The 15,615-nt window shown below is 38.3% G+C and overlaps 2 protein-coding genes across 2 annotated transcripts in view; one reads left to right on the top strand and one right to left on the bottom strand.

Moving 5' to 3' along the window:
• The window catches only part of LOC128871863 (uncharacterized), a 92,982-nt gene extending 85,223 nt beyond the window's left edge, over window positions 1-7,759 (bottom strand). The window contains exons 1-3 of the mRNA XM_054113992.1: window positions 7,333-7,759; window positions 1,928-2,146; window positions 1,686-1,870 (exon numbers count right to left, since the gene is read on the bottom strand). Coding sequence (XP_053969967.1) covers window positions 1,686-1,870; window positions 1,928-2,146; window positions 7,333-7,713 — 785 coding nt within the window. The 5' untranslated portion in view covers window positions 7,714-7,759. The remainder of the gene's footprint in view (window positions 1-1,685; window positions 1,871-1,927; window positions 2,147-7,332) is intronic.
• Window positions 1-15,615, top strand: part of LOC128871865 (endothelin-converting enzyme homolog) — a 114,610-nt gene that overhangs the window by 14,926 nt on the left and 84,069 nt on the right. The gene's annotated exons all lie outside the window — the stretch shown is intronic.

Genomic DNA, 15,615 nt, shown 5'->3' with positions numbered 1-15,615 from the left:
CATGCAAGTCAAGCTCTTGCATTTTGGGCAAAAAAAAATTGGATATCATTTCACGGTAGCGCTCACCATTCACGCGATTCACTACGTTTCATTACGTTACGATTCGCAGCATCTTTGAAGAAGTACGGTCCAATGATACCTCCAGCCCGTAAACCGCACCAAACTGTGACCTTTTCTGGGTAGCGCTTGCAGTTCTTCTGGCTGATCTTCACTCCAAAGTTGACAATTCTGCTTATTTACGTCCCCATTGCTCCAAAAATAAGCTTCGTCGCTGAACACAATTTTTCGATAAAAAATTGAATCTTCGGCCAACTTTCCACGAGCCCATTCACCAAAAATTCTGCGTTGCGGTAGGTCGTTCGGCTTCAATTCTTGCACGAGCTGTATTTTGAAAGGCTTCACACCTAAATCCTTTCGCAAAATTTTCCACGTTGTTGAGTAGCAGAGGCCTAATTGCTGCGAACGGCGACGAATCGATAATTGATGGTCATCATTAACACTGGCCGATACAGCTGCGATATTTTCTTCAGTGCGGACTCTACGTAAGCGTGTTGGTGGTTTGATGTCCAATAATGTAAATTTGGTCCTAAATTTACTCACAATAGCTCGAATAGCCGCTTGAGTGGGTCGATTAAACTGACCATAAAATGGAAGAAGCGCGCGATAAACTTTCTTAACAGAACACGCATTTTTATAATAAAGTTCAATGATTTGCAAGCGTTGTTCGTTGGTAAGACGACTCATGGTTAAATTATAGACCAAACTGAAGATGTTTGGCAGTGAAACAAAACACGAAATGTGTGTCTGCTGTTTAAACCAACTGTTTAAAAAGATAATAGCTAAAAAATCACCCGTTACTTACCGCTACTAAGCCAAATTGCATATGTATCTATGTATATAGATTCTGTTATGTCTAAGCAATATAATTGGGTCGAGAGACAAGCGCGACCGGCAATTGCGGACCAAGTAATTGTTTCGGTGCACTCTCCCTAAGTAGAATGAATTCTTTAGTAAACTAGCGCACTAAATAGAGACGAGATTTTCAAGTACTATTCATTAAGTTTTGTAATACGAGGGATGTATGAAACCAGATATTGTGATATATATTTAAAAGCTAATTTTTTCTTCAATAAAACGTTTCACAACACTGTGAAACTGACAAGCCGCTGCGTATTTTAGTTTAAAATTGATAGCCAATTAAAAGAAATTACTTTTATGATTTTACAGCGATGGAAAAACTGAAGTATCGAGCAATAATAAAATTTTGTTTTTGAACAAGAAAATCATCAATCAAAATTAAAACGGAACCAAAAGCCATCGGTATCAACTATTTACGAGTACAAAATATTGGACAGCTGAGTTTCAACAAGAATTTTTATTCAAGACCGATCAGGCCCTAACTGGTGCTTTCATTTAATATTTTATATTCAATTACATATATGGTCGTATCACATAATACATTAAGTCGAATGAATGTTTAATTTGTATGTTTGCTTATTCCAGTAAACAATCTTAACATTAATTTCTTTTATGCCTATAAGAAGTACCTATCATAAATAAAAAAAATAGTGAATTAAGCATTTTAAGTTAGCTTTTAATATATCACACCGTTGTTGGTTTATTAAAAACTATTTTCCTATTACTCTTATCTATTCACCTTATAGTATAGATGTGTAATTACTTACGCATGATTTTCTTTGAACCGACTATATTCCACATCTTTATTTCCCTTTTTTCGGCTTTTTATTTCATTACTAATCCAGCTGGTTTCTCTTTGTTTAAGAAGATTATTTGTCGAGTAAACATTCTTACTATTTGGTTGACCAAAATTATATTTGCTGAAATCTTGTGAGATCTTATTTTTCAAAATCTGAAGAGTAATAATTCATAATTATGATATAAATTTATCAAAAGCGTGACCACGAACCTGCTGTAATCGCTTCCTTGGGCATTGATTTGGGTTAATTTGTTTGATAGCGTCAGTCAGGTTAGAGTAATTTTGAAAAATTTCACTGTTTCCTTTATGTGCTTGCCGCCATTTTTCATCAAAAATTTTACTTTCTTCATTCAACGATTGTAATGATGCTGATATAGGGGCTTCATTATTTAAAGTAGAACAAATATTAGGCCAGGACTTCTTTGCAAACTAAAATTATGAAATACATATATATTTAAAATAAACATATACCCGAGGTGTGTTCAAAAAATAAGGCGGCTTTCGATTACTATTTGTTTTTATGTTGGTACACTCGTCTCGAAGCAATGTAACATGTTTAGTTTGTTCTCGTATACTCGTATAAGACAAGTATTTTATGTGTTTGGCGATTTTCTGCTATCTAAAAAATAGATCAAAGAAGTTGAATCAAATGTTGTGTAAAAAATGGAATTAAGTGCGCACTTGATATGTTGACAGTGGCACACGGTGAGAGTACTTTGAGTCTAAAAAATGTTTGCAAGTGGTACAAGCTTTTCACAGAAGGTCGAGAAGATGTCAGTGACGACGCTCGCTCTGGACGCCCCAGCACATCAATAACAGATGAAAATGTTGAGAAAGTGAAGAAAATTGCTTTGGAGAATCGTCGAATCACAATTAGAGCAGTTGCTGAGGATGTCAGCATATCGGTTGGTTCATGCCAAGCAATCTTTTCGGAAATTTTAGGCATGAAGCGTATGGCAGTGAAGTTCGTTCCAAAATTGCTGAATTTTTACCAAAAACAACGTCGCATCAGCATCGCTCAGGAATTGTTAAGTAACGTCAACGGTGATGCAGATTTGCTTAACAGAGAACGTTAAGGTAGAGAGAAGTCTCAATGATAGGAACGCATGGAATTTTGAGTGGTAAAAAGTTAACAGAAATATACTCAACTAGTCAAATTAAACAGCCGTTGAGTAAAATTCGTTTGTATGAAGGAAGAAAGTATATTAACGCTATAGACTGCAGGCACTTATCATAAAAAACAAATATGCTAAGTTCAATAGTGACTTAATATAGAAAGAGCAAATCATCCAAAATACATATAAACATACATACATATAGTGGCTCAGAGCTATTCCAGTATAAAAAAGGTACTTCAAAAGGTACAAAATTTTATGTCACAGCTTATTTCATGTAGTATTAATTTTTTCTTAAATTTAAGTTAAACTAATGATTTAAAAATGATACAGTACTTTGAATGTTATCCATTGGCTTTATTAACAGCTTTTAACCTTTCTGCCATTGACTCCACTAGCTTTTTCGTCACTTCCGGTCCGATTTTGTTGCACTCCTCCAAAATTACGGGTTTTATCTGATCTCTATTGCTTATGTGATGTGTGCGGATTTTTTTTCCTGTAATGACTATAAATTCTCGATGACATTCATGTCAGGCGATTGAGCCGATGGTTGCATTAAATGTGGACAGTTCCATATGAGCCATGTCTGCACGATTGCCGCTTTATTGTTACGGTCATTGTCCTGGTAGAAACGGAATCGTGAGGTTTTCCAAGTTTCGCAGCACCTTGGAGTAAATTATCTTTTAGAATATTGAGGTACATTGTTTTGTCCATTATACTCTCGACAAACACTAAACTTCCTACTCCGGATGCTGACATAGATATCCATACCATTACACTGCCACCACCATGATTGACAGTCGTTTTTATGTTGCTTTTGTGGAGCTCTGTATTAGGTTTCCGTCAGACGTAAGACATTCCATCTCAGCCGAATAGGTTGAATTTGGGCTCGTCAGAAGATATTACCGTTTTCCAGAAATCAAAATCTTTAATTTCGAGCTCTCTGGCGAAGGCAACTCGACTCAATTGTTGTTTACTTATGAATAGCTTCTTTCGTGCTACTCGACCATTAAAGTCCTTTTTACGTAGTACCCGTCGCACTGTTTCGATTTCGTTTAACAGTTCTGGCGCCGATGGCATTGGGTTTTCTTTTAATTTTCGAACAATTAAACGCTCATCACGTTTGTCAAAAATTTTATTTGGGATACATTGGCCTTTATTCTGCACCCGATTTTCATGAACGAAGCGTTCAATGATACTTTGTACTGTAGTACTATTCAAACAAACTATAGGATCCGCCATATAACTTTACGGAATTAAAAATGCTATAAAAAAGAAACAACTCAATATTTTCCCAAACTGTTTTTTTTATTTTGAAGTACAATCCTTCCGGTTAATGATGGAACACAACTTCATTCATATGGTTGCCTCGGCTAGCCATGCACCATCCCATACGATCGGTCGTCTCAATTATGTCTCCGAAATGTCCAATTGTTGAGAACGACGGTGCACTGATGTTCCTGGTGATTCACGAACACTTTTCGGGTGTACGCACGGTTTTTGGTCGGTCGCGCGTTGGTTTGTCAATAAGCAACCCAGTTTCTCTTACTTTTTTTGCAAAGTAACGCACATACGCTTCATTCGGTGCTTTTCTTCTTCCCATTGCCGTACTTAATTTTCGTACACATTCTACAACATTACCATGATTTTCAAAGTAATGTCGCAATATTTCCCAGCGTTCTTAGATCGTATACACAACCATTTTCGTTCAGCGGAAGAATAAAACTAATTTTCTATCAAATCAGATGACAGCTAAGTGTTACCATTCTTTAAATAATACCTAGTTCAAATCCGTAGCGATAGATGGCGGGCCCTGTATTTCCGCAATTTTTCGCTGCGACTTTCTTTGCTGACCAGTACTTGCTGTTTAATCGTAGTACGTCGACCCATTTTTTATTGTCCACTTGGCGATCACAAACATACTAAAAATTGCATAGAACAATAACTGTGCGCTAGTCACATAAACTTGAAATTCAAAATACCGTTAACCAAGCGACTAGCCGCCGCCACAAAATAAACAAGTGCTTGCATGAAATAAGCTGAGAGCAAAGATACCGCATTGTGGTTGTATTTCATCCCGTAGTGTGAGTGGGACTATATTTCCACGAATTCTGCTCTACTCATTATGTTAACAAATCATTTAACTAAATATTTACACTTAATTTTTTTTGAATTGCGACAATTTTTCATTCAGCAATAATTTAAATTCATAGACTGAGACTGCATGAAATAACGGGTGATTTTTTAGCTATTATCTTTTTAAACAGTTGGTTTAAACAGCTGACGCACGTTTCGTGTTTTGTTTCACTGTCAGACATTTTCAGTTTGGTCTATAATTTAACCATGAATCGTTTTACAAACGAACAACGCTTGCTAATCATTAAATTTTATTATAAAAATGCGTGTTCTGTTAAGAAAGTTCATCACGCGCTTCTTCCATTTTATGGTCAGTTTAATCGACCCACTCAAGCGGCTATTCGAGCTATTGTGACTAAATTTAGAACCAAATTTACATTATTGGACATCAAACCACCAACACGCTTACGTAGGGTGCGAACTGGAGAAAATATCGCAGCTGTATCGGCCAGTGTTAATGATGACCATCAATTATCGATTCGTCGCCGTTCGCAGCAATTAGGCTACTCAACAACGTGGAAAATTTTGCGAAAGGATTTAGGTGTGAAGCCTTTCAAAATACAGCTGGTGCAAGAATTGAAGCCGAACGACTTACCGCAACGCAGAATTTTTGGTGAATGGGCTCTTGGAAAGTTGGCCGAAGATCCACTTTTTTTATCGAAAAATTGTGTTCAGCGACGAAGCTCATTTTTGAATCAATGGGTACGTAAATAAGCAGAATTATCAATTTTGGAGTGAAGATCAGCCAGAATATTTGCAAGAGCTACCAATGTATCCAGAAAAGGTCACAGTTTGGTGTGGTTAATGGGCTGGAGGTACTATTTCAAAGATGCTGCGAATCGTAACATAACTGTGAATGGTAAGCGGTACCGTGAAATGATATCCATCTTTTGTTTGCCCAATGCAAGAGCTTGACTTGCATGATATGTGGTTTCAGCAAGACAGTGCCACATGCCACACAGCACGCGTAACAATGGACTTGTTGAGAGGCGAGTTTGGTGAACATTTTATTTCACGTTCGGGACCTGTCAATTGGCCACATATTTACAATATAATTATTTGTTTTGAAATAAATCGAATTGAAACGAAATAATTTAAATTAAAGTTTTACTTTAATTCTGTTTTTAAAATTTTCTCAAAGCCTCTTACGAGTATTTCCCTTCTAGCTCCTACTTTTAATTCATCTTATGTACATACCACATATGTAGGTATGTATACACTATAGTATGCTTGTTATAAGAGCACTCAAACCACACTTTCCTGAGTACATTTTCCATATACAGGTACATTATGATTCTATTGAACACTGAATATTGGTTTATGTAAATATGCCCTTATATAACGAGTGGGCCATATAGCGTTTGCTTTTTGAACAGAAATGGCATGTCAAATGTGTTCATAATTTACTTAAAGGTTTAACATTTACGAAATGGGACGCTATACGCTTGAATAAAATTGGGAAATATTGAAAACCTATTTCCAAAGTAGTGAGTCTTCCTCTTCTTTTCTGATGAAGCTTATTTTCACATCGGTGGCTACGTCAATAAGCAAAATTGTCGGATTTGGGGCTCAGAAAATCCACACGTTACTGTAGAGAAGCAAATGCATCCATGAGTCGCTGTTTAACAATTTTACCAGCGAAACAAGGCTTGTACATAAGCGTGCGTTGCTTAGAAAGGCATCGCCAGAATTCTTAGCTTTACATAAAACCTCATTATATAACATTGCGGAGTGGCTTCTCTTTGAGTTTACAGAGGTGCCATCAACCATGGTTCCAATGGTGGACCTGAGGCTCCTGTAATTTATTGATATTTTAATTGAATTACAATGTTTTTGTTAATTTAATTGAATTAAAATTTTATTGTTTGCGATCTCCTCGATCGCGTGCTCATTTCGTAGCTCAGGGAATGGTGGAAAAGTTCCAAAGATGCGCATCATGGTGTGCACCGCGAAATCTCTCATTAACATTTGAAATTTGGGTACACACCTATAAGGAAATCCGGTTTAGAGTATGTATAACATTCTTTGCAGTCGTTGCGGCCAGTTTGGGAGGAAGATGTCATTAAGAGGAAAGGAAAGAGTTTCGGGATCATTAGAGTTGAGATCTGTAGAAAGCTTACCACTCATTTACAATAAATCAGTTTCAACGAACTTATTATTTTCCATTTAAGTGTAGTAAACGTTGATATTATATGAATTAAGTAGCACCAATACCTTATTTTGAAAGTACAATTAAGATAAACATAATCTAAAAGTATTAATAAGAGTAAGTAAGTATTGCAAAAGGGAGCAGTAATTTGTAATTCTAAATCTCCCACATCATTCATAAAACATTATTTGTATAGTTAAAATCAAGCTACGTACGAATTGAATGTTTTCCATTTGATCTGCGGTATCTATGTTATATGTAGTATTTCTGCTTTTTGGAACTATTGGACGTTGACGATATTTTGAAAATTTATATTTGTTAATGCGATTCTTATCATTACGGTGTCTTAGCCTCATTCGTGTTTTCAGACTTCTTGATGCTGCACTTTTGTTTTGACCTAAAAACTTTGTTTCATGTTCATACTCATGGCAATTATCATAAATATCTGGGAATAGGTTTCTGGAGCTTGGCACAATGCTAATTTCAGATGCACATTGTTGACTTGTTTTTCGCTTTAAATTCATACAAGTATGCATTTTAGATTCAATAACGCTCTTACTTTTATTTTTTTTATTAGTTATTTCAACATTTTTCATCCTTGGCGGTATTGCTACCACATTTTTATTTTCATTGTATTTTCTGTTCGCTGTTGGTATTGTAATTTTTCTTTTAGGTTTATTTGCTCTCAAGCCTTTGCCTTTGATTAAATACTCTATATCTGGTGTAATATCTTTTTTTATTACTTTATCCGTTGTTACTAATGAACTATTAAGTTCTGATAAGGAGTGACATTTGCCGCTGAATTTCGGAGCATTGCCCACAGTTCTTCTTTTCTTAAACATATTCATAAATTCTATATAAAGAGAGATAAAAAATACCTTTAATCTCATCTAGATATGTGCAGAAAACGTTAATAATATAAAGAAGTTTCACGAGCTACGAATAGTGTGAATTCTCAAAAATGAAGTATAACCGCGAAGACTTTTTCACCTCGCCTACTCGACAGCGGAGATATTCTTAACAGAGCAGATTATGTACATTGGCTTCTGTATGAAATCAATTTGACTAACGGCACTTGGCATTGCATTTAAATGTGCAGTTACTTGTTCCTTTGCCAACTGAAATTTTATTCACTCTACATTTTATTACAGGGAATAATATACAATATGTATGCATTTTCTAGATATTTGCATATATAGGACAACTTAGTTAAATTATTATCATACTTACATACATACAATGATTAGGGAGTTAATACCCGAATGATCAAATTCCTGCCTAACCTAATATAGCTGCGAAGTTAGAAATTTACTCTGAAATCACAGTGCGGCTTATTTGGAATTTACTGTACATACATTCTGCCTTTGAATCAAGCCGAAAGTGCCATATATTATATTTAATACTAAAACTTCTGCGAGCTGTGCAACGCTATTCATAATAACAGGGACCATAGCCGAAAATTGTTAAACTAATATTTTTCAATGAATATGCTTTTTTATTTCCAAAAATTTTTACATACTTTTCCTCTTGAATATTAAAATTCAAATATCCAATAATAATATATTACGTAGATTTAGCCTGGGCCATGTTTGCCTAGCAATCTCACAGGCATTGGCACTCCATCTTTGATTTACAGAATTGATTAGTGCGTGCATAACAAGAAGCTTACAAGTTACGGGTGATACCCCCATAATATTATTTATTTTCGGCATACACGTACCGTTTTTTGCAAGTTAGCCAGCCTTACAGTTCCCTAGTATATATCTGTGGCTTGGAACCCAGCATAAGATAATACGATATTTTTTAGCCATCTCATAAAGAGATTGGCGACACTGTAAGGTACTCCATTTTGTTCATTCAGGGCCCGTTGGGTAGCTTGGTTGTCTGATAGAATGTAGATATATGTTGATGATATTCTGTTTGTCTCTAACCATCATGAACCTTCATGACCACTCCACGCGACAAGTCATAGGCCAAATATTCGAAATACATATTCGCGTTGTTCTAGTAAGTTGTTGTTAATATAATTTCATAGTTTTTATTCCAACTACTAATTCTGTTTTCTCGTTTAATTTAACCACTTCAAAATTGTTGTCGTTTATATATAATATATATATAATTGGCGCGTACACCCGTTTTGGGTGTATTTGTGGCATGCGTCTTGATGTTGTTCCACAAATGGAGGGACATACAGTCTCAAGCCGACTCCGAACGCAAGAAATTGTTCTATTATGGGAAGCTTTTTCATGGCAGAAATACACTCGGAGGTTTGCCATTGACTGCCGAGGGGCGAACGCTATTAGAAAAATGTTTTTCTTTATTCTTGGTGTTTCGCCGAGACTCGAACCTACGTTCTCTCAATGAATTCCGAATGGTAGTCACGCACCAACCCTTCGGCTACGGCGACCGCCGAATCGATAATCGACAGATTAACCAAAGAGCTGATTTTGTTTATCGATTATCGCAAATAGCAAAATCATTAAAATTGTGGTTAAGGAAAGAAAACAACGCGAATATCGTTAAAATGTGTTAGTGAACCGCTGGTATGTGTACATATAAAGGGTGATTTTTTAGCTATTATCTTTTTAAACAGTTGGTTTAAACAGCTGACGCACGTTTCACGTTTTGTTTTACTGTCAAACATCTTCCGTTTGACCTATAATTTAACCATGAATCGTCTTACAAACGAACAACGCTTGCAAATCATTGAATTTTATTATAAAAATGCGTGTTCTGTTAAGAAAGTTTAAGATCCACTTTTTTATAGTATCGAAAAATTGTGTTCAGCGACGAAGCTCATTTTTGAATCAATTGGTACGTAAATAAGCAAAATTGTCAATTTTGGAGTGAAGATCAGCCAGAATATTTGCAAGAGCTACCAATGTATCCCGAAAAGGTCACAGTTTGGTGCGTTTTATGGGCTGGAGGTATCATTGGACCGTACTTCTTCAAAGATGCTGCGAATCGTAACGTAACTGTGAATGGTGAGCGCTACCGTGAAATTATATCCAACTTTTTTTTTGCCCAAAATGCAAGAGCTTGACTTGCATGACATGTGGTTTCAGCAAGACGTTACCACATGCCACACAGCACACGTAACAATGGACTTGTGGAGAGGCGAGTTCGGTGAACATTTTATTTCACGTTCGGGACCTGTCACCCTGGCCACCCAGATCGTGCGGTATAACGCCTTTAGATTATTTTTTGTGGGGCTATGTTAAAGCTCATGTCTATTCATACAATTCTGCTTCAATTAACGTATTGGCAGACAACATTAAGACATTTATATGTGAGATACCGGCCGAAACATTGGAAAGAGTATGCCAAAATTGGACCGCGGTCAACATTTGCATGAAATAATCTTTAAACATTAAATTATATGGACTGTACTATCCATTTTAATAAAAATTTCATATATTTTTCTGAATTTTACGTGTGTTTATTGGAAAAACTTTCCTATAGCTCTTAAAAAATCACCATTTATATACATAGATGATATAATCATTTTGGGAATACAGAGCCAGAGGATGATGAGGCCGTCAAAAGAGTGGTAGAGGTTTTCAAAAGTAATAATCTACAATTAAAAAGTACGATTGGAAAGATACATACATTTTTAGGACATTTTCTATCTGAATAATGAATAGCACCCGACCCCGATAAAGTAGAAACAAGCCTGCCAATTGGAATTTATGTGCGCTCTGCCCAATCCAGCAGCGCCGTCAGAATTGGGAGGGACCTCTCCGAGCCCGTTTGATACCAAACGAGGTTTATCTCTGTCGTTTGACTTCTTTAACTTGTTACTTTAATCTGCTAGAGATAGTTAGAGTCGCAGAATTTAATCGATCAGGCACAATTTTTTTATAAGAACGAACAATTATCGGCGTATGTACTCGCGTATCGGCACCGACACAACAGTTATGTTTTCGAGATTGCAAAAGGCTTCGTTTATCTAGAACTAGAATTAACACCGAAAGCAATGTTAGCCTTTAAATCCAACGTAGAATCTCTCTTGCCAACAAGTGCTACTTTAGACTAAGTACACAATTAGTAGTAAAGTCCTCTCCCGACGAATAAACAGAAGTAGAACAAATAAGCAGAAGCTATGAAGATGACAACAATGGACAATGAAATAATGACACAATCAGCTGTAAGAGCTTTACAACGACATACACATTATTATTATTATTACGCTACTGCGAACTGCGATCAAAGTAGATCTGTCACTCCAGCAGCATTCCCCGTATGTAAATATGGGGCATGTTTATGCTGCTACAACAACAACAACATCAAAGTAGATATATTGTGGAAAGCCTGCAGTGGTACCCTATAATTTGAGGCTTTTTAAAAATTTTAACATATTCTGGGGTTTATTGATGTGTATAGAAGTCCATGCATAGAAGTCCCCGCAAGTGGGGAAAGTTACTGATCGCTATTCACTTGGGAGTGGCCAGGACGATTCTTCTGCATATGGTTCAAGCAGCTCACAACTCCCGGGACTAGCCCAAGTATCCTCTGTATAGTTCCGAACACCTGTTCGGAAGTGAGCTAATGTGAGAAGGCGAAGCATTCCAGGATAGCTGGTTGTGCGCTGGGTTTGGGACCCGCCTCTTCAAAATCCCCCCCAATGAAAATATTAAAAAAGCCTCGGATGAGAACTACCTTTACTGATGACGACCACTGCAAACGAAATAAGGAATATGACTCCGCACCTGGAATGTCCAGTCCCTTAATGGGGAAGGTGCCTTTACCCGGCTGGTTGATGTCCTCGTGAGAGTAAAGGCTGGCATCACCGCCAATCTAGAAATGCGATGTACGGGGCAAGACAAGAAAAATATAGGACCTTTCGACGTCTACTGCAGCTGCCATGTAAAGGAGCGCAAATTCGGTGTCGGATTCGCTGCGGGAGAGAGACTTCGTCGCCAAGTACTGTCGTTCACTCCGGTGGACGAGCGTCTCGCAATAATCCGTATCAAAGCCCGTTTTTTAACATCTCGCTCATTTGCGCCCACGCCCCGACGGAAGAGAAGGAGGATGCGACCAAAGATTCTTTCTATGAGCGCTTGGAATGTTCCTATGAGCGTTGCCCCCGCCACGACATAAAAATCGTGCTTGGCGACTTCAACGCCAGATTGGGCAAAAAGCGAATTTTGGGTCCCACAGTCGGCAACTTCAGCCTGCACAACGAAACATTCGGAAACGGACAGAGGCTGATCGACTTCGCTTGGAGTGTTTGAGAGAAAGATTCAGTGTAAGATTTGTGGATCTTTGCACGTTGGCAACAGCGAATATCGCAGGCGATGGAACGATGAGCTGTATGAGCTTTATGACGACATAGACATAGCGCGGCGAACAAAGATCCCGCGGCTACGTTGGCGGGGTCATCTCATCCGAATGGATACAAACGCCCCGGCTCTGAAAGTATTCGATGCGGTACCAGCTGGGGGTATTTGCGTTGGAAAGATCGCCTCTGCCATGAAAGAACTCCTAATAAAAACTATCTGCTGTTCGGTGGCGGCAACATCAAGGCGTATACCACAATCAACTCTTCTAGTGCTGATTTTACATGGCCGTATGGCATCTTAGTCAACCATCTTAAATCGTTTTTTTTTTTTCTTGGTAATTACTAAACTAGTGTATATTAGTTTAACATAATCTGTAAGAATGTATCCATTCAAAGCAAATAAACAAATAAATAAAAAAACGGAGGAGGTACTCGGCCAAACACTTACATCCGTTTTTTGGATATTTGGTCGAGCTCTTCCTCCTATTTGGGGCGTGCCTCTTGATGTTGTTCCACTAATGGAGGAACCTACACTTTTAAGCCGACTCCGACAGCTCTTAGAAGGTATAAGTATAAATAAATAATTTTTTATTAACTTTATAAGGTCTCTTCTATTCGCTATTTCTCCACTATCTGTCTCTCTGTTCGGCTGACTTCACAAAAAATTTGCATGTGAAAGCAACAGCAAAGTTATCGAACACGATTCACAGCTAGCAAGTATGGTTACACCTTATAAAACTGGTATAAGTCACTATTTAACACATGTAATTTTAGGCAGCTCTATACAAGCAAGATAAGTTAATTTGTTTCAATTGTTTAATCTTTGTTTCAGTTGCTTCATATATTCGCCACTTACCCCCAGCGTGTCAGAGGTTAGAATTTTCCTGAGGTAAGGTATATGGTACATGTCGTAAGAGGCGACTAAAACCCAGGGAGATTAAGCTCTGCACAAATCTCCAATCCAAGGTGGAACAGCATATGCCAATGGATGAGTGGCTAGGGGATATCTAGTCGCTATTATGCGAACTTGGAGCGCCCAGGCAAGGCTCCATTTCAATAACTGCCTTACTGCGCTACCGGGGCACTGTCGCAGCGGACCAACCTTTTCTCTTTACTCGTGAGACCAAAATGGACAAAATACAAACAAAAAAACAAAAATGGTGAGAGCAGCTATAATAGCTCATCATCAGAGGACCCAGTACCTCAATCAAGGAAGGAGGAGCGGCCCTCAAATGGAGCGAGCCAAAGGATCGTCACTCAAGACCACAAATGCGGGTCCTCAGAGGCAGACATGCCTCAGGCATTGTGACCTCAACAGCTAAAACACCTAAACAGCACACCATCGGCACAGATACAGCCGAACAACCCCAAAAACTGAGCGGGCCAGGCAAAAAGAGGCTCAGTTACCTCCTTAAAAAGAGCTCAGCAGAGATGAGGCATATGCTAAGCTCTGCTTCCCATGCCCTCAAAGAAGGCAGGTGGCATTAAGACAGGTCCAAAGCGGCAGAGGTCGTCGGAACAGACACCACCAAAGGCTACCTCGAAGAAGCGGGCTAAAGGCGATAAATCGTCTACATCCAAGACCGCAGCAATAACTGCAACAGCAGCAGCAAACAGCCCCACCACATCTGTGAAGAGGAAGTCCTCTGTCTCCTACAAGAATGTAGTAACAGGTGTCAAAATGGAAGTGTTCTTAAGGGACTATCCCAATATGCCCCTAACAACAGAGCAAATGGGCTCCATCCAGAACTTTATTCTTGGGAAAATACTGGCGCAGAAAGACAGACCATAAAATTGGAATTTCTGGGTGCGGTCTACAAAGCAGGGTAATTGATCCTGCATTGTAAGAATGGACTGGTTAAAAGCGGCTTTCACTGACGCGATACCATAGGAGGGTGCTTCATTGAGGGCCACAGAGACATTAAACATACCTCACCCACGGATCGCAGTCTGGTACTTTCCTAATTCCCAGTCCTTGGAAACCCCGAAGATACTGGGCTTTTTGCAGGGGCGAAATAAAAGCCTCCACGTCGACATCTGGCGTACAATAAGAAGAGTTGAAAGAGGCTCGAGTAGATCAGAAATCACCAGCCAGTTTGATGGAGTACAATGAAAGGGTAAACTACCGTTTCAGTCAAGTGACGGCTACACCGTCAATGCTGATGCAAAATCTAATCATAAAGAGCTAAAAGCGTAATGCTGTTAAGAAGTCTGGAGCGAATACTCAAGGTACCTTGAATCCAAACTAACCAATACATGCTTCCTATAAAATCGAACGAAGAATTGGATGCCTCAGTTGTAAACCTGACTGACTCCATCACAACCTCATAACAGGAAAGTAGTCCACTCAAGACGAAAACCTCAACAAAGAGAGTTTCTTGGTGGTACAAAGAACTTGGAAATTTGCGTCAACTAGCAAGATCAAAAATCAACGATGCAAAGAAATATCGAACATGGGATGAATATAGGAAAGCCCTTACATTGTACAAAAAGGAACTGAGTAAATTAAAAAGGAACTCATGGAGAAAGTTCTGTGAGGAACTTAACGATGTCCCAGCCACTGCAAGAATACAAAAATCACTCACCAAAGGAGTGATAAATTCAATTGACCCACTAAAAGTACCGGATCACTAGAGCTTTTTCTCAGAAGTGATTTTCCTGACTGTAGGCTTTACGCAACCTGTGACACTGATCAAGGATTGCCAGCGCACACTTTGTTCAGATCAAATCACTCGAATCCGATGGTATTTTTCCAGCCCTGCTCTCCAAGGGCACTGTGAAATTAATACAAATTCTGGTTAAAATATTTAGATCAAGTCTTAGTTTGGGTTATGTTCTTAAGATTTAGCGGGAGGTCAAGGTATTATTCCTACCAAAGGCAGACAATAAGCTTTCTGAATCTCCCTAAGTTTCCTGAATCTCCCTAAGCTTTCTGAATCCTATAAGCAAATCAGTCTTACGTCTTTCATGTTGAAAACCATCGAAAATCTACTGGACTGTTACCTAAGAGAGGAGGTTATCTCGATAACTCCACTCCATAAACTGAAATTGGCATATCAAAAAGGGAAATCCACGGTTACAGCACTACACATAATTATTCGCGATAAAAGGCCCTTGACCTAAAGGAAATAGCCCTCTGTGATTTTATGGACATTGAGGGTGCATTTGATAGCGTGAACTATCAAGCAATATAATTGGCACTCTCCAATAGGGGAGC

The sequence above is a fragment of the Anastrepha ludens genome, chromosome 2 (genome assembly GCF_028408465.1).
Source record: "Anastrepha ludens isolate Willacy chromosome 2, idAnaLude1.1, whole genome shotgun sequence".
Taxonomy (NCBI): domain Eukaryota; kingdom Metazoa; phylum Arthropoda; class Insecta; order Diptera; family Tephritidae; genus Anastrepha; species Anastrepha ludens.
The sequence above is the reverse complement of the archived record's forward strand: the minus strand, read 5'-3'. Positions and strand labels throughout refer to the sequence as shown.